This window comes from Ricinus communis, chromosome 4 (assembly GCF_019578655.1).
Source record: "Ricinus communis isolate WT05 ecotype wild-type chromosome 4, ASM1957865v1, whole genome shotgun sequence".
Classification (NCBI taxonomy): Eukaryota; Viridiplantae; Streptophyta; class Magnoliopsida; order Malpighiales; family Euphorbiaceae; genus Ricinus; species Ricinus communis.
The window spans coordinates 28,047,591-28,065,454 of NC_063259.1; the positions used below are offsets into that span (position 1 = coordinate 28,047,591).

At 35.1% G+C, this 17,864-nt stretch overlaps 3 protein-coding genes across 3 annotated transcripts; all 3 read left to right on the forward strand.

The window, feature by feature from the left end:
* The first annotated feature begins 1,303 nt into the window (after positions 1–1,303).
* On the forward strand, positions 1,304–2,495 carry LOC8269195. The gene has a single exon (XM_015723476.3). The coding sequence runs from the start codon at positions 1,523–1,525 to the stop codon at positions 2,129–2,131; it is 609 nt and encodes a 202-aa protein (XP_015578962.1). The 5' UTR covers positions 1,304–1,522; the 3' UTR covers positions 2,132–2,495.
* A 511-nt stretch (positions 2,496–3,006) lies between these two features.
* On the forward strand, positions 3,007–5,245 carry LOC8269194 (11-beta-hydroxysteroid dehydrogenase A). The gene is made up of 6 exons (XM_002511099.4): positions 3,007–3,276; positions 3,776–3,968; positions 4,079–4,164; positions 4,284–4,415; positions 4,498–4,662; positions 4,772–5,245. Exons 1-6 carry the CDS (start codon positions 3,094–3,096, stop codon positions 5,060–5,062), a joined length of 1,050 nt encoding a protein of 349 aa, XP_002511145.1. The 5' UTR covers positions 3,007–3,093; the 3' UTR covers positions 5,063–5,245.
* Positions 5,246–6,808: 1,563 nt separating this feature from the next.
* LOC8269193 (11-beta-hydroxysteroid dehydrogenase-like 4A) lies at positions 6,809–8,765 on the forward strand. Its single transcript, XM_002511098.4, has 6 exons — positions 6,809–7,249; positions 7,357–7,549; positions 7,650–7,732; positions 7,823–7,954; positions 8,085–8,210; positions 8,308–8,765. Exons 1-6 carry the CDS (start codon positions 7,067–7,069, stop codon positions 8,542–8,544), a joined length of 954 nt encoding a protein of 317 aa, XP_002511144.1. The 5' UTR covers positions 6,809–7,066; the 3' UTR covers positions 8,545–8,765.
* Positions 8,766–17,864: the final 9,099 nt, after the last annotated feature.

The following is a 17,864-nucleotide window of genomic DNA, read 5'->3' on the forward strand; positions in this document are numbered from 1 at the left end:
TTTCGATTGAAGAAATTGGATCGGTTTTTATCTCCAAGATAGTGCATGGGATAATCACTTTATCTACTTTCAGCACATGTATTTAAATAATTTTTAGAACATCGATACTAATTGGGTTTGTAATTTTAAAATATCTTTCAATCTTACGTCAGAACAACTTTTTAAAAAAACAAAACTTGCATTAGATATACAGGCTATACTCAAGAGACAACAAGCCTGAGAAGTGTGTATTTGATTGGATAAAGATTATGATTGTAAAACAATTAGCCAATATCATTTCACTCGACCTCTTCCATAATTTGAAGAATATGAAGGAAACATTTCATTCTTTCTTTTTCTCTTTTCTTTTGCAAAAAAATGAACATCATGAAACTAGTTTATATGTTTTTAATATCTGCATATTACATATAACAGAATAAACGAGATCGACCCCATTACCAACTACAAAGTAAATTAAGTTAGTAATTTGTAAAGAAATAAAAGTGATATAATCTAAACTAAGCCTTTAGTATCACAATTAGGGTCTGTATTCTTCTCTTAATGCTGTACTCAAGATGCAAAGCGTCCCCACTCTGCGCCCAGTAACTTGATAAATACCCCACTTCTCCTGTCTTATGTTTACTTCCCTTTCCTGTCCACTCAACATTGAGCACAATTATGGAAGAAAAAGCTAAGCGACTATCTTAAGTAAACAATCACTTCTATACCAATGAGCACCCCAGAGAGAAAAAGAAAACTCCCCCCTCTTTTTTTTTAGAAGAAAAAGAAAAATATTCTAAGTGGAGTTCTCTTTTAACGTGCTAAAATGAAAAATACTCTTACGTATTCTGAATCACCAAGTCTTGCTGTGCCTTTACCATATAGCAGAGGAAAGGATGCAATCATGCCATCAAAATAAGCCACGTCTGATACATTTGTGCTATTCACTAAGAGATATATTACCCTTTCGATGTCTTTTGTAACAACTAACCATTCTTTGCTGGTTTTTGCAAGTCTGGTTAATCTAGTTTTTTTATAAGCCACAATTACAAATATCACAAATTCATTGGCAATTTACTATCAGAAATAAAGGAAAAAAAAAAGGTCTTAAATAAGGGTTTTACTCTTTCTTCCAAATGGAATATAAAAGAGTATTACCCTATTTACCCTTCACAAACTTTGCAAGAGTATTGTTACCATGCCTTCAAACCAAAAAGTGGAAAGCAGGTGGCAGTAAAAGAAAAAGGAACCAATAATAAGCACTAATCAATCTCCCATTCCTTTTCTATAAAGTCATCTCTCCATGAGAAATTAAAGCAGACCAGAATCTGATTGATTACTAAATTAACCTCTTCTCCTCCGCTATATAATTCAATGTTAAAACGCATTTTTATGTTCAGTCAGATGGCAATTCCCCCTAACACCTTTTATTTGAATTTTGCCTCTGGACTTTGCCTCTGAATTGTCTCTAATCCTATTTCTTCAGGATAGAGTGAATTCAAAACTCAAAATTAAAATACCCAGCTCCCTCCTCCTGTAAGAAATGGATCTTATCCAACTTCAAAAGATCCATGCAATTAATAAATCCAAGAGGCATCAACTTCTTGACAGTTTTTTCCTGTATTCCATGACAGTGTTAACTTGCAGTCTTTTTTGTTCCAGCCCTCTTTGGTTCCCCTACTTAGTTTCTTCCATCAAGCTCTTTCTGTTCATCTCGCTTCCTAAGATCAGCTCTACACTCCTCAACTCCAAAATCATTTTCATAGTGGGCAATCTCATTATAATTCTTCTTATTGGAGAATCCAAGTTCTTCACTTCAAACTCTATTCCAGCAGCTACTGATGCGTACTATAATGAATACGTCAACCGAAAAAGGGGACTCCGAAATTCATCTACTCTTGAAGAGAAGAAAGCGACAAATACAAATACATCGTTCAAAGAAAACGCAAGCAAGAGTTGCGAAGGGGTTAAAAAAATAAAAGTGGAAGTTTGGGATGAGGGAAATTCAGAAGTAGCGGAGAAGGAAAGAGAGGATTTAGATGGAGAGGAAGAGATTAGTTTACCTGCTGAGGAATTGAACAAAAGGGCTGATGATTTTATTGCAAGGGTTAATAGACAAAGGATGCAAGAGGCTAGACTGCTACTTTGCTAAGATACATTGAAGTGATCTAGTGATATAAATATAGGGGGGAGAGGAGAAATTCCACACACTGTGTGATGCAAGAATAACAAGCATTATTGGTGGTTGGTGTTGTAGATTTTAACAAACACTTGGGAGTCTTTTCTAGTACTTTCTTTTTCCTTGTTACTGAGCTTTTGAAGTAATAGATGGCCATGAACATGACCTTCAGATTAAAGTTAGAATCTCAGGATTAGCTCTATTTATGTACTAAAACCTAGTACTATTAATTATGTTTGCAGATGATAGAGAGAAATAGTGGATCATCTGATTCTCAGCTGTTGTAAGAGATTGTAATTTTGAAAAGAATCCTATGAATAGTTGTTTTGAACTAAAAGAACACGGCTTCTTTCTCCTATGATGATAAAATCCTTGGCACTCAGGTTGATTCAAGCAGCAAAGCAAACATCTTGAGCGCATTTAAAAACAGAAAAAAAAAAAAAAAACAACCTCGCAGGACAGTAGAGGACCCAAGAACAAGCTCAATAAGTTTACCCATCACCAGTAAAAAGCCCAGATAGATGATGGCCCATAAAATAAGTGACATGTCGTTTGAAATTTGATTATAGATCACACAGTCCAAATCCCAGATTAAACGGTTTGGTTTATATGATTAATGAATCAAACGACATGCCGAGGAAGCGAAAACAGAAAGTCTTAACAAATACGACACCCCAATGTAGTAGTCCGTTATTGAGGAAGCGGCAGCGGTGAGGATAAGCGTGAAGCGTCGCGAATAATTTATTGGCTAAAACTACGTGTCAACTCTAAGCCATGCAATAGCACCAAGTGCCAACACTCACCCTTCTTTTCTTTCGACCACCATCGGCTATAAACCCGGAAACAAATAATAGTGTGATCTTGAGGATCAGTTTTAAAACTTGTCATGCATCATTCTCTCTTAGTTTCTTACATATCTGTATGTTGAACATATAATGGATCTCATCAACACGTTCTTAAACTTAGTAGCCCCTCCATTTACCTTCTTCTCACTATGCTTTTTGTTGCCACCTTATCTTATTTACAAGGGCTTTAGCTCTGTTTTCAACTTCATTTTTAGTGAGGATGTTACTGGCAAGGTAGTCCTGATAACTGGCGCTTCTTCAGGCATAGGAGAGGTAATTATTCAACTCAATTAGTTACACCCATTTTCTTTTCTACTTTATGAAAAGAGTTATCGATTTTACAACAACCAATATTATGTAATCACAGTATCTACTCAATTAAGTGATCGATTTTATTGAATTAGATTGCTCATGTTACATGCAGCTAGTGGAGTATAACCGAGTCAATTCAAGTCAGTAGACAAACTCAAGAAAGTGTAGATGTCTCTGATAATTTTTTTGAGTTTTATATTTACGTTCAACTTTGGATTGATCAGTTCCCTGTATCCGATTTGATCATATTATAAATTTAAATAAAACTACTTTTATGCATTTTGCTCTTTAGTACCGCTTCAAGTCAAAATTTAGCTCAACATAGTATTTGGACTTGTTCCGTGAGTCAGTTAACTGAAGCATAGTTGAATCCAAATCAATATGATCATGAATCTAATTGGTGAAAGCTAGCTTGATTATACAGCTGGAAATATTTGAGACTTGTTCATCTCTGTTGCAGCATTTGGCTTATGAGTATGCAAAGAGAGGAGCCTGCCTAGCTCTTGTCGCCCGCAGAGAGAAGCGGCTGAGAGACGTTGTATATAGAGCCGAAGAGTATGGCTCCCCTGATGTGCTTATGATTCTTGCAGATGTCCAGAAGGTCGATGACTGTAACCGGCTTGTTGAGGAAACTATTAGTCATTTTGGGAGGTGTAAGTCAAGATTTTGATGATGAAATGTTGATCCTTTTTCCCAATTGATTGTTAGTATAATTACAATCATCTGGTTTACTATTACTATTTATCCTTGTTTTTTGATGCAGTGGATCACCTTGTTAATAATGCCGGTATCAGTTCAGCCGCTATGCTTGAAGAAATAACTGATATCACCACTTTTAGGACTATAATGGTAAGTCGTAGTCAAAATTAAGCTTTGGTGAAATAGGATGATCCATATGTATTGCTCATGAAACCTTGTACAAAGTCCGAATTAATGGGGGGTGTTCTGTGTGTGTTTTCCGTACGCAGGACACGAACTTCTGGGGTTCAGCATACATTACCCATTTTGCAGTTCCATATCTACGTGGGACTAGAGGCAAGATCATAGTCATTGCCTCTTCTGCCTCATGGTTGCCATCACCAAGGTTCAGCATATATAACGTACGTAATATATAACTAAACAAAACTCTTATTATTTCAATTTCATCTAGCTACATTGATAAATGAGTTGATCAACATTCAGGCAAGCAAAGCGGCACTGGTGGCCTTCTTCGAGACATTGAGGGTTGAATTAGGCTCTGACATTCATGTATTAATTGTGACACCTGGTTTCATAGAGTCTGAATTGACCCAAGGCAAATTCCTTTTAGCTGAAGGAAAAGTGGACTTGGACCAAGATGCAAGGGATGTAAGCTTCTTTGAGTTTCTCTTGTGCTCTTCAATTTGCATCAATATGCGCGAATCAAAGAATCAAATATGACTAATTAACATGTTTGTTTATATTGTTTGTCGAGTAGGTACAAGTGAGTGCTATCCCAGTTCAAGCAGTGACTGAATGTGCGAGATCCATAGTAAACAGTGCGAGACGGGGAGATAAATACCTGACAGAGCCAAAATGGTTCAGGATGACTTGGATATGGAAGGTGTTTTGCCCTGATGCGATTGAATGGAATTATAGATTGTCTTATCTACCTGGAGAAGGTGAACCTGCAGCAGAAGCGCCAAGCAAGAAAGTTCTTGACATGACTGGAGCTAAGAAAATCCTCTACCCTGAATCTATCCAGATGCCAGAGCTCAAGACCGATTAAAGTCAATAGCTGCTGCTTAGCATGAAGAAACTCTATAGGGATATTGTAGTCCAAACTCGAACACTGTTTTGGATCAGCAGATAGTAAACGTTGCCGCGGTTGGGGCTTGTGAATACTGACGAGGGTTGTCAATCTGCTTTGTGAAAAGGCCTAAAAATAAAGAATTCAAACATCTTCGTGCTTTCTTTGTTTTAATATTTTTAATTTTGATCTGATTCTGAGCAAATGATTTTTGATTTTGTTTTTTTTTGTTTCTAAATTCTGATGGTCTATTCTTGTTTCCAAGTCCAGTCTCTTTGAAAATGCTTATTTTGATTTAATCTGAGAAATAGGAAACCTTAGTCGTTTATGATTTTTCACATCAGGCAGCATTGTTATACATCATGACGGCAATATCGTTAAAAAGTTTCCCCAATCCTGAAAAATCTTAGTTTGGCGTACAAAGAATGTGAATAAGAATTTTTCAAACAGTCGGTTGTGTAATTCGTTTCTTTGCGTGTGTAAAGGAAAAATATTTGTGGAACTTTTAATATTTTAATATTACTAGTTATAATAATCGTTTAAATTTCATTAGTTATTCTCTAGAAAAATATGATAGTCTTAAATTTTAATTAATGCTGTATATATTTATATATGTATACTATCTTAAAAAATAAAGTAATAATAAATTATTCACTAATCAAATAACATTAATTAGTTTCAAGAAATATTTTAATTATACTTTAAAAATATATAACTAAATTAATTTCTAATTATATGATAAATTATTAATCCAAGAAAAATGTAAATGCCTTTTAAAAATAAACCAGAAAATAAAGCATTATTAGGAAAAGTGATGCTTGTGGTTTCTCTGTGTTCAGTGTGTAATCGTAAGATATTATGGAAAAGTGATATAAAAGGAATGACCGAACAATCATTCCCATTCTATTATGATTTAGTTTCAAAGAGACAAAATTGGTATATTAACTACACTACTCCACTAAAGTGTCATATAAGTATTTTATTTATTTAAAATTTCATTAATAAAAAAATAGGAGATACACTGTATAAAAAAGAGTATATAATTTTTTAAAAAAATTAAAAGAATAATAAAATAGTTTTAACAACTATTTCTTCCCTTACTTAATAACACTGTTAAAAGAATTTAAATATATTTTTTTATAGGAAAAAAAGAAGATAAGTTAAAAGCTGGAGGAAAATGCTAGTATTTTGGAGCTCAGGAATTCTTCCGGTATTAAACACACACGGATTGAATTGGTATGTCATAACAAAAACAAAAACAGGTGAGCTTTCTGAATTAGTCAGCTTGCCGACAGCTCATTAGTGGCGAATAGGAAGTGGTTGGAAGAAGATAATTATGGGGTCCCACACCCACTGGAAATTTAAAGGCCGCAGCAGAAGAACATCACCCCTCCCCTCCACACAAGTTCATTAGTGGCGACAGCTCATTGTACTCTTATTTACATGTGCACTTATTCTGAACTATTAAACTAAATATAGTAATTTAATAAAACATACAAATTATACATCACCATAATTATTTATAATATTAAAGATAAATAAATATATCAATTTCTTTTTTTGGAGAATAAATAAAGTTTCATTAAACTGATAAATCAGAAATAGTATCATCCATTACAAAAATTTATTATGTCTCATAATTTATATATATAAAAAAATGTGTACGATGGTTAATTATTAATAAAATGATGATAATGAGTACTAGGAGGGCTAAATCAGTAAGGCCTGCAAGTAGAACAAGGTGAGGGATGGGTCCAAGCTCTATGTTGAGGAAACTAGTCCTACATCTAAGTTTGTATTTAAGGAGTTACAATGACATTATTTTACTTTAGGAGTGGCTCCCAGTACTTGTAAGAGTCACGAGTTATGAGAGATTGTAAGCCCACAAGGCTATTCTAATTTCTTTTTTGTTTCTTTTTTCTCTTCTCTTGTATACCTACGTACAAGCATACATTGCAGCTCCTGAATTTCCCAACCGTGGCCATGGACTTGATGCACGAGTTGTTTAACATTGTACTTCCTCCAATAAACATCATATTGATCCTATGTTTCTTACCACCCTATCTTGTCTTCAAGATTCTGTATTACATTAAAAGGCATATATCCATAGAAAATGTTGCCGGAAAAGTAGTACTCATCACCGGAGCAGCCAAGGGAATCGGCGAGGTAAGGACGTCTTAGTTATATGTACGTGCAAATATATTTTGTTTACTAGGATATACATTAAGGGTTTTTTTTTTTTTTTTCCTTTGGTGTTTCTTCCTAATGCGAAGCAATTGGCTTATGAGTACGCAAGGAGAGGAGCTTGTTTAGTCCTGGTCGACATAAAAGAAGACCGCCTTGGACCAGTTGTTAATAAAGCTAGACAACTTGGCTCGCCTGACGTTATATCAATCGGTGCAGATGTTTCAAACATTGAAGATTCTCAGAGATTTATTGAGGGTGCAATAAACCATTTCGGCAGATGTACGTGTTCAAGAAAAAAATTTACTATTTAATTTTTATTTTACGCCGTATCTATTTTTATTTTAATTTTTGACACATCTCGGTGCTTCTGGTGGAAAAGTGGATCATCTAGTGAACAATGCTGGAGTTGGAACAGATTCCATTACTAACGACAATGTATTCATCAAACCTCGTCGAGTAATGGTAATGCACAGGCATAGTTTCTGCAATGTTAAGAGTCATATATAACACTGTTCATCGGGCTTTAGATTGCATGGATTGTTATATGTTCAGGAAATAAATTATTGGGGTACAGTATACAGCACCCATTTTGCCATCCCGCATCTAAGCAAAAGCAAAGGCAAGATCATGGTGACTGCTTCAGGTTTAGGATGGTTCCCTACTCCCAAAACCGGTTTCTATGGTGTAAGACATTAACCTAATACTTTGTACAAGTATGTTTATTCATTTGCTGTAATATTTATTGATATATATATATATATATATATATATATATATATATATATCATGATCTTCTTCATTCTGATTTCTCCAGGCTAGCAAGGCAGCTGTAATAAACTACTATGAGTCGCTGAGAAGTGAAATTGGGTGCGACATTGGCATAACAATAGTAACTCCTGGACTAATTAAGACGGACATGTCTGATGAGCTCGAGAAAAATGTATGGTCATAATCACAGTAAATGTTGTCTGAATGTCAATACTTAAATGTCTTACTATTGAAACTTACAATTCTAACTTTGAATCTTTGGCAAATAGAAAGGTGTGAATTTGATTGTGCCATTAGAATCAAAAGAATCATGCGCCAAGGCAATGGTGAACAGTGTTTGCCGTGGAGATAAGTACTTGGTGGAGCCATCATGGATAAGGATCCTATTTTCTTGGAAGGTTTTTTACCCTGAAATTGTAGAGTTTGGCAACCACTGGGCTATTTTCAGGAACCGCGGCACTCCGAAGAAAAGCCCAATTCAATCACCTGAAGCCAAGGCAGAGTAAAATCTTTTATCATGATTAATTATTGCTTTATTTACCCATTGAAGAAGACAAAATCTAGGAACCTGTCCGTATAATCTTATGAAGCATGTTGGACAACTTTTCTATATTACTTTCTTTTTACATTAATGACTCCTTTATTAAGACATAAGCTCTTGTTTGTAAATCATTATATGTTTATTAAGCTAAACAAGCTTACATGACGTTATCCTTATATTCTTCAATTTGGATGAGACATAATTTAATTACTTTATCTTTTTTCTTAATTTGTATATTTAACTTTATATAACCTTTATTAATTAGTCTTATACTGTTAGCTGTAAAGTTCCTCATTAATTATATATGCTAATCATCCTAGTCAAAGGATTTAATTAATATCCAATTTAGTCTTTAGATTAATATTTTAAATCAAACTATTAATTATTTTACCAATTGGGTATAACTTATCATTTTAGTACCTAATTTTATTTTTCAACAACAAAATAATTAATTAATAACTTATATTGACTTGAATTTTCATTTTTAGTACAGTTTAATTAGTTGTATGAGAATATTGATAATCAATTATCTAATTTGAAACCGTTATATATATCATTTTCAAATTCAAAGAGAAATATATATATATATAAAGTAATTTAACCATTTTTAGTGATTTTTCTTCCAGCAAGATTAAGACATACAATAAATTAATAGAAAATAAAACATTCGAACTCATAGATATTATTAGGTTTTTCTATTTGTGAAATTAATATAAGAAATATCTTAAAATATGAAATCATTAGCATAAGAAAATACTCCGGCATAAAATACTGAAAGTTTTAGTCTAATGAGATAAAAAGTTTGAAGAAAAGGACATCAAATAATTCTAGGAATTTTGTAGGTGAGTTATATAATTAAATAATGAAAATATAAACATGTGTAAATCGTTAATATTTACTTCCAAATCCCCACATTTCAGAAACTCTATTATTTTATTAATTAAGCCAACAACTCTTTCTTTTATGTTTCTGTCTCATTAATATATCTGATTTTTCTTCCTTGTATAAATCCTCACGACTCGAGTTGTTTCCTATTGTTCAGTTTTCAGAAAATACAAGACTACAACTAACTAACACAAAGGTTATTTTCTCCTAATAAAAATAAAAAATACCATTTTGTATTTATTTAGATTAATATATTATTATAAGAATTCTTTGGGTTATTCTCCTAATAAAAATAAATACATAATTATAGGATTAAAATCTAAATTCAATAGAAACTCAGGAACTTTAAACTGAAAAATCACAAATTATAATTTTTATAGAAATAATAAAAAAAATTCATTGTTTATAGAAATAATAACAGAGAACAAGTCTCTATAAGTATACACTCTGAGTGTCTTATTATAATTCAATAAAAAATTTATCAAGAAACAAATTCAACAGATTGAGGAAATTTAAACTGAAAATCAGAAAACTTCCGCTTTTCCCTCTTCATTTACCTTTTATTTCATTGAAACAGCTCCTATTATCTTTTATAAGGAAAAAAACACAATACTTAATCAATGATTATTACCAAAAATATAATAAATTTTTAAAATAACAGCAAAAGTAATAGTCCTCGGAACTTTTGCTCGAAACATTGAAGTTTATCATCTCGGAACTTCAGATTCCAAGGCACTATTTAGAATTAAGTGTCGTGTGGCAACCATAATTAGAAACTCATCTTTAGATGCAACTCCTCCTTGACTCCAACTCATGATTTCTTCTTTAACTCCGTGGTAAGTTAGTCTCTTCTAATAGAATATGTATGTCACCAATAGGAACCTGACACGTGTAAAACTAGTATAATTCTTTGTGTATATAGTAAACATTGTAAGAAAATCATTGTGTGAGAAAACCAATACTAATTTTTCTCTTCCAAAGTTTGACATGGTATCAAAGCAATAATTTTCCCTTACCTTCTTCTTTTTCCTTTAGGGTTTCGACCCCCTACCCAAAACAGTGTGGCTGCCGTTTTGTGTCTTGTTTCAAGAACGGTTGGTGAGCAGCTGGTGAGCTTCAAGAACGGTTGGTGAGCAGCTGGTGAGCTTCAAGAACGGTTGGTGAGCAGCTGGTGAGCTTCAAGAGCAGTTGGTGAGTCAGAAATTTTATCAAACAGTTGGTGAGCAGGACAATACAACTCCATAAGCCCGGTTCACAGTCCTCTTGCCAGTAACAGGGCGCTTAGGACCACTTGCTCTCTTCTTTGTGGTCTGATACACTAACTTTCTTTCGGGGTTTTTTGACGATCCGGTGCTGGTTCGACTTGATGGCATAGTTGTGTCGTTTCTGATATTTGTAGGGTTTCTCCTTCTGCTCAATCTGGTTGGTGTCAAAAGGATAATTTTCTGTTTTGGGTTCTGCTTTTACATCTGTTATCAATGTTGAGTATTTGTTTGTCACGAAATCTTTTGGAGCTATAAAATTTTTGTCACTGTGAAAAAAAAAAGAGAAAGAAGAAGAAGAAAAAGTGGGCGTTCGTTTTCGTTGTTGTTGTGACATTTGACGTTTCTGTCACTTGTTTTATTGTCTTTGTTGCTACTGCACTGAAGTCATTAAAAAAAATTGAGTGGGCAGTGATCCGGATCCGCGATCAATTACTAGAACAGCTAGTATACTTCATCACCATCTCTTCAATGACTACTGAAGATTTAATTCTTCACAAACCTTTAAAATTGATGATCAGAATAGTGAATACTACATCCATCCAAATAAAAATCTAGCTCTCATGTTGACCTCATCTCAATTAATTAGCAACAACTATCATAGCTGGGCATGATCTATGAAGATGTCTTTGATTTCAAAGAACAAATTTCGATTTGTCAATGGTTCAATTAAGGTTCCCAGGGAAGAAAATCCTTCTTACAATGCTTGGTTGAAATATAACAATCTTGTGCTCTCCTGATTACAGAGGTCCCTTAATACAGAAATTGGGCAAAGCGTAATGTGGCTGGACTATGCATATAATCTTTGGGCAGACTTATATGATCGTTTTTCACAAGGGGACCTTATAAGGATTTCTGATCTTTAGCAGGAGTTCTTCTCTCTGCAACAAGGTAACCTTTCTGTTAATGCTTATCATACCCACTTGAAGATCTTATGGGATGAGATATATAATTTGAGACCTCTACATGCTTGTGAATGTTCTGCTAATAAGTATAGGAAACAAGATTTTATCCTAAAGTTTCTTAAAGGGTTAAATAGAACTTTTCTGTCCAAAGGTCTCAGATTCTTATGATGAAACCAATGCCCTCTGTAAATGAAATCTTTGCTATTGTGATTCAACATGAAAGGTCTTTGAGTGCTGTTATAGTTCCTTGTTATTCAAACATACTGCTTGCTGGGAAATTCAATATGAACACTAGAAGTAGAGCAATTGGTTTCAACCTTGGGCATAATCAACACTTGAAGAATATGAATGGTTTTAGGCCAAAGATGGGAAACCAACAACTCAACCTTAGTAACAGTCAAAAGAGATTTTTTGGCAATTCTGGAGCTTTTCTAAATAATGGGGCCAAGAAGCCTACCTGCACTTTCTGTGGAATGTATGAGCATCCTGTTGATAAATGTTACAGAAAGAATGGATTCCCACCGGGATACAAGGGAACAAGCAAGAATTTTTAGAATTCTACAAACCAGGTTGCATCTTTTCCTTCTGACAATCATAATTTTTCAACTACTGAACAGTTGGCATATCATATGAATTATGACAATCATAACTCTTCTTAAAAATCTGGTGATGATGGTCCTATTACTTTTACAAGGGATCAGTATAATAGTCTGATGTCAATGATTCAAGAAAAGGCAGTTGATTCTCAGAATGCAGCCAACTCCCAGATCAATGCCTTATCTTCTGTCTTCGATCCTATTGCTCAAAAAGGTATTGTCCTATCTTGTTATAAGCAATTCCATAATAGGAAATGGATTGTAGATTCAGGAGCTACCGATCACATTACTAATTCTCTCAGTTTTTTCAAAAGGCATTACAAACTTTTTGACAAATATGTGAAGTTGCCTAATAATGAATTAGTTCAGGTTACACGTATAGACTGTAGAATTATCATCCTCTTTGATTCTTCATAAGGTTTTCTACATACCAAATTTTGCTTTTAATCTCATCTCCACCTCGCAGTTAACCAAAAACAACCTTTATTCTCTCATTTTTTCTTCCAATTTTTGTTATATTCAGGACATGAAACTTTGGAAGATGACTGATATAGCTAAGCAAGTGAATGGATTGTATCAGCTTTTACAATAAGAAGATAGTGAGAAGTTTTTAAATTCATTTCCTGTTAGTTGTAATGTCGTTACTTTTACTCTGTGGCATAACAGACTTGGCCACCCTTCTAAACAAGTAATGAAATCTCTTGATCAGTTTCATAATGGTGTGATTAATGATAATTGCTTTGAATGTAAAGTTTTTCATTTGGCTAAACAAAAAAGGCTCACTTTTCCTGTTAGCAATTCCTTTTTGATCTTGTTCATTTAGACATTTGGGGACCCTTCCCTGTCAAAAGTATATATGGTCATTCATATTTTTTAACAGTAGTTGATGACAAGAGCAGATTCCTATGGATTTATCCTATGAAGCTTAAGTCAGAAGCTAGACATTTAATCATTGATTTTTACCATCTTGTTGAAACTCAGTTATCAGTCAAGATTAAATGCTTTAGAACCGATAACGGAAAAGAATTTGAAATGACCGATTTCTATAAATCAAAAGGGATTGTTCACCAAACTTCTTGTACCTACACCTCAACAAAATAGTATTGTTGAGAGAAAACACCAGCACATTCTCTCTGTTGCACTTAGCTTAAGGATTTAAGCTAATCTCCCTCTTTGTTTTTGGATTGATTGTGTACTGCATGCTACCTTTTTAATTAACAGGACCCCAACACCAGTTTTAAACTAGTATACTCCTTTTGAGATCCTTTTTAAGGTCAAACCTTCTTATGATCAGCTCAAAGTCTTTGGTTGTTTAGCATCTACTTCTGTTTTACCTCATCCTACGATAAAAATGCATCCTAGAGCAATCAAGTGTGTTTTCATTAGTTTTCCTAAAAACACTAAAGGTTACAGAGTATACAATTTAGAGGATAAAAGTATTTTTATCTCTAAAGATGTAACATTTACAGAAAACAAGTTTCCATTTAAAGAGATTTTTGCTACAATACCATCCAACGATGTTCTTATTCCTGTTTATCAAAACGAAAGTTCACTTGAAGATTTCAAGAGGGCATATTCACAGACAGTTGATTCACTCTATTCATCTGCTGCTGAAATACAGTCTCCTCCAATTGATTCAGATACTATCCCTCAACCCACTTCCAGACCTACTAGAAATATTCACCTACCATCAAAATTTCATGATTTTGATGTTGCTTTGCCCAAACCTAGGACCATACCACATCGTATTTCTCAAGTTCTATCTTACAAAAAGATCTCATCTCAGTACCAGTCCTATATATATAATATATCAATATTACCTGAACCAAAATATTATAATTAGGCAATCTCACATACTTGTTGGAAACAAGCAATGGCTGAAGAAATAACTGCTTTAGAAGAAAGTAATACCTCGGAATTAGTTCATTTACCCAAGGGCAAGCAAACTATTGGTTGTAAATGGGTGTATAAAATAAAGCTTAAAGCTAATGGAACTCTAAAGAGATACAAAGCAAGGCTTGTGGCTAAGGAATACATTCAAAGGTCTGGAATTGACTTTCTCAATACATTTAGTCCTGTAGCAAAGATCACCACAATCAAAACTCTTATGGCTGTAGCTACTGCAAAGGACTGGAACCTTTGTCAGCTTGATATCAACAACGCCTTTTTGCATGATGACTTACAAGAGGAGATCTACATGGATTTACCCCCTGGTTTTCAACCTATGCAGACTAATACAGTTTGCAAACTAAAGAAGAGCTTGTATGGATTGAAGCAAGCAAGCAGGCAATGGAATGAAAAGCTAACTGTTGCATTACATACTCAGAAGTTTAAACAGGCTGCATCAGACTCCTCCCTCTTTACCAAAAGTACTGGATCAAATTTCATTGCTTTAGCTATTTATGTGGATGACATTGTCTTAGCAAGTTCGGACATGACAGAAATTGTAAAGATAAAAAGATTCCTGCATGACACTTTCCAAATTAAGGATCTTGGAGAACTAAAATTTTTTCTTGGATTAGAGGTTGCCAGGTCCAAAACCGGTATTAATCTATGTCAGAGAAAATACACTTTAGATCTTTTGTAAGAGACTGGTTTTCTCGGAGCAAAACCAGTACTGACTCCGATAGCATCCACTGAGAAATTATCTAGAACAGGGGGGCAGGTCCTCAAAGACATTACAGCATACAGAAGTCTAGTCGGCAAGCTGTTATACCTAACCCATACTAGGCCTGACATAGCATATGCAGTACAACAGTTATCTCAGTTCCTTCAAGCTCCTACAGATATTCATTTGACCTCAGCTCATAGAGTTCTCTGGTATTTGAAAGGGACTCCAGGACAGGGCTTGTTTTTCCCAGCAACAAGTGATCTCCGGCTTAAAGCTTTCAGTGATTCTGATTGGGCTTCATGCCCTGATTCCTGAAAGTCCATCACTGGGTTCTGTGTTTTTCTCGGTTCAACATTGATCTCATGGAAGTCAAAGAAACAACAAACAGTCCCACGCTCTTCAAGTGAAGCAGAATATAGAGCTATAGCTGTAGTAACATATGAGATACAATGGCTTCACTTTCTCCTCCAGGATTTGCAGCTCCCCTTTTTTTCCAGCAAATCTGTATTGTGACGACTTGTTTGCCATCAGAATTGCTGAGAATCCTGTATATCATGCAAAGACCAAGCATATAGAAATTGATTGCCACCTCATCCGAGAGAAAATTCAACGTGGAATCATCAATCTTATGTCAGTCCCTTCATCAAAACAACTGGCTGACTCCTTTACAAAGCCTCTTCCTACAACTCTGTTCCAAGCTTCCATTTTCAAGTTGGGCATCCAGAATCTGTATGCTCCAACTTGAGGGGGGCTAATAGAATATGTATGTCACCAATAGGAACCTGACACGTGTAAAGCTAGTATAATTCTTTGTGTATATAACAAACATTGTAAGAAAATCATTGTGTGAGAAAATCAATACTAATTTTTCTCTCCCAAAGTTTGACATCTTCTAGATTTCAGTTTATATACATCTTGGTCCCTTTAAAATGTTAAGAATTTAATATGTCTTCTTACCATTAAATTCTTTTCAATTTAAAAATTCGGCAATCTTTCTTCTAATTCTGGATTAATTTCTAAAGCTTTAGATTTTGATTTGGTATCTTAAATAACAGTCCAGTTTTTAGACATTGGACTAAACACTGCCGCTTGACTTTGAAAACGACTTAAAAATAAGTGTGAGAATAACAACAATGAAGAAAAGAAAGTAGAGTTTTTCTTTTTTCTTTTTTCTTTTCTGTTTTTGTTGGATATTCTTCTCTTTATATGGTTGCGTGTTATGAATTTGTAGCAGTGATGATTGGTTCTCTCCTCTCCTGTCTCACTTGTATTATTTTTTGTTACCTTCGTATGTTTGAAACCTCCGTATACTATAATTTGTTTTCCAAAATTGCAAATATATATTTAGAATGAATGCTTCAGATGAATTTAGTAAAAATGCTCTAAATACAAAATAATGAAGGTATAGAAATGTAAAATTCGTTGAAGACTGCAAAAGAATTGTTGATGAGGCTGTGACTTATGTAACTTGAAAAATCAATTTTCATTTGTTTTGGAGAGACATATATAGTTTTAAGCGAAAGTTGATTTGTGAGTTTTATGCACAGTGGATCATCTGATTAACAATGCCGGGATTGCTCGTGCTTCCATGCTTGAAGATGACAACTACGTCTCTAATTTTGCTTCCATTTTGTAATCACATTGACATATATATGGTTTAAGTGCAATCCAACACTCGAGCAGTCCAAGTGTTGAAAGAAGAAATGAAGAAAGAGTGTCCTCAGACACTGCACAGGCAGAAAAGCCTGTGTAGGGCAGTTCATCACAGGCCCTGAGAAAGGGAGCAACCATCCTTGTGACAGGGTAAGGCCACTCCAACCTTTCCCAGAAAAGAAAGGGACGTTGGACAGAGATACCAAGGCAACCAAGTAGAATAGGCTACCGTTGTGTAAGTACATATAAATACCTACATAATCAATTGTAGAAAGATTAGAATTAATACACTCAACAAAACAATTCATCATCTCAATTTTCTACATGGTATCAGAGCAGGTTTAACCTGTACCCATCATCTACCAATTTTTTTTTCCAGCCATGTCTCAAAATGACAAATTAACCAACATAACGCTTAAAGGCAATTCTAAGTATTTTGAATGGTTGAAATCCGCATACATTGCCCTCAGTGGCAGAAGAAAGCTGGGGTTCATCACTGGGACCAAGCCACAGCCGAAGCTAGAAAGGCCGGAGGCCCCAACAGAAGAAGAACTAGACAGAATGGAAGAATGGCAAACGAATGACCATTTGGTCATGTCAATGCTTACAAATACCATGGAGACACAAATCTCCAGACTCTGTATCTTACTAGAGTCTTCAAAATCAATTTGGGATAAAATGCAGAGCCTATATAGCCACCAGCACAATTTCGCGCACATATTTAGACTCAAGCAAAAGTTGTCACAAGTCACACAGGGGACCAAAAACTCATCTCAATATGCAACAGAAATACTCACAAAATGGGAAGAGTTGCAGAGTTACCTTCCGCCATCAAACAACCCAGAGGAGCTACAACGACGAGCAGAACAAGATATCATTTTTACCTAACTGGGAGGTCTGGACTCAAGCTACGAAAGCTTGAGATCATAGATCCTCCTTGGAGGAGAACTCCCCAAAATCGACGTTGTCATCGCAACAATACAGCGCGAGGAGACTCGAAGGAGCACTATGAACCCTGCCCCCGACCTCGCAGATAGCCACGCCTTCAACATCCATCGAGAATCAGCCCGGTCAAGGGGAGGACCGAGCGCCATCGCACGCTGTGACCATTGCCAAAGGTAGGGTCACTCCTGCGATGGTTGCTGGCACTTCTACCCCCACCTACGACCATCTCGGGGGTGGGAAGGACCTGGGGGAGTGAAGAAAGGGGGCAAATGAGAGAAATGGGGTGGCAGCAGCCGAAAAGACCATCGACAAGGGTTATATGTTGAGAGTGAAAGTGAGAGCAGCGGGAGTTTTTTTAGGGTTAAGGGAGTCGGGTGTACATACCGGGTCAAATAAACAAACCTGACCCGACTCCATGACCCGACCCG

Bases quoted from the DNA above. Each gene is read 5' to 3' on its own strand.
- LOC8269195 (XM_015723476.3), top strand. From the start codon at position 1,523: ATGGATCTTATCCAACTTCAAAAGATCCATGCAATTAATAAATCCAAG.
- LOC8269194 (XM_002511099.4), top strand. From the start codon at position 3,094: ATGGATCTCATCAACACGTTCTTAAACTTAGTAGCCCCTCCATTTACC. The intron at 3,277-3,775 runs GTAATTATTCAA...TCTCTGTTGCAG, and splicing joins CTTCTTCAGGCATAGGAGAG to CATTTGGCTTATGAGTATGC. The intron at 4,663-4,771 runs GTAAGCTTCTTT...TTTGTCGAGTAG, and splicing joins TGGACCAAGATGCAAGGGAT to GTACAAGTGAGTGCTATCCC.
- LOC8269193 (XM_002511098.4), top strand. From the start codon at position 7,067: ATGGACTTGATGCACGAGTTGTTTAACATTGTACTTCCTCCAATAAAC. The intron at 7,250-7,356 runs GTAAGGACGTCT...CCTAATGCGAAG, and splicing joins CAGCCAAGGGAATCGGCGAG to CAATTGGCTTATGAGTACGC. The intron at 7,955-8,084 runs GTAAGACATTAA...TGATTTCTCCAG, and splicing joins CCAAAACCGGTTTCTATGGT to GCTAGCAAGGCAGCTGTAAT.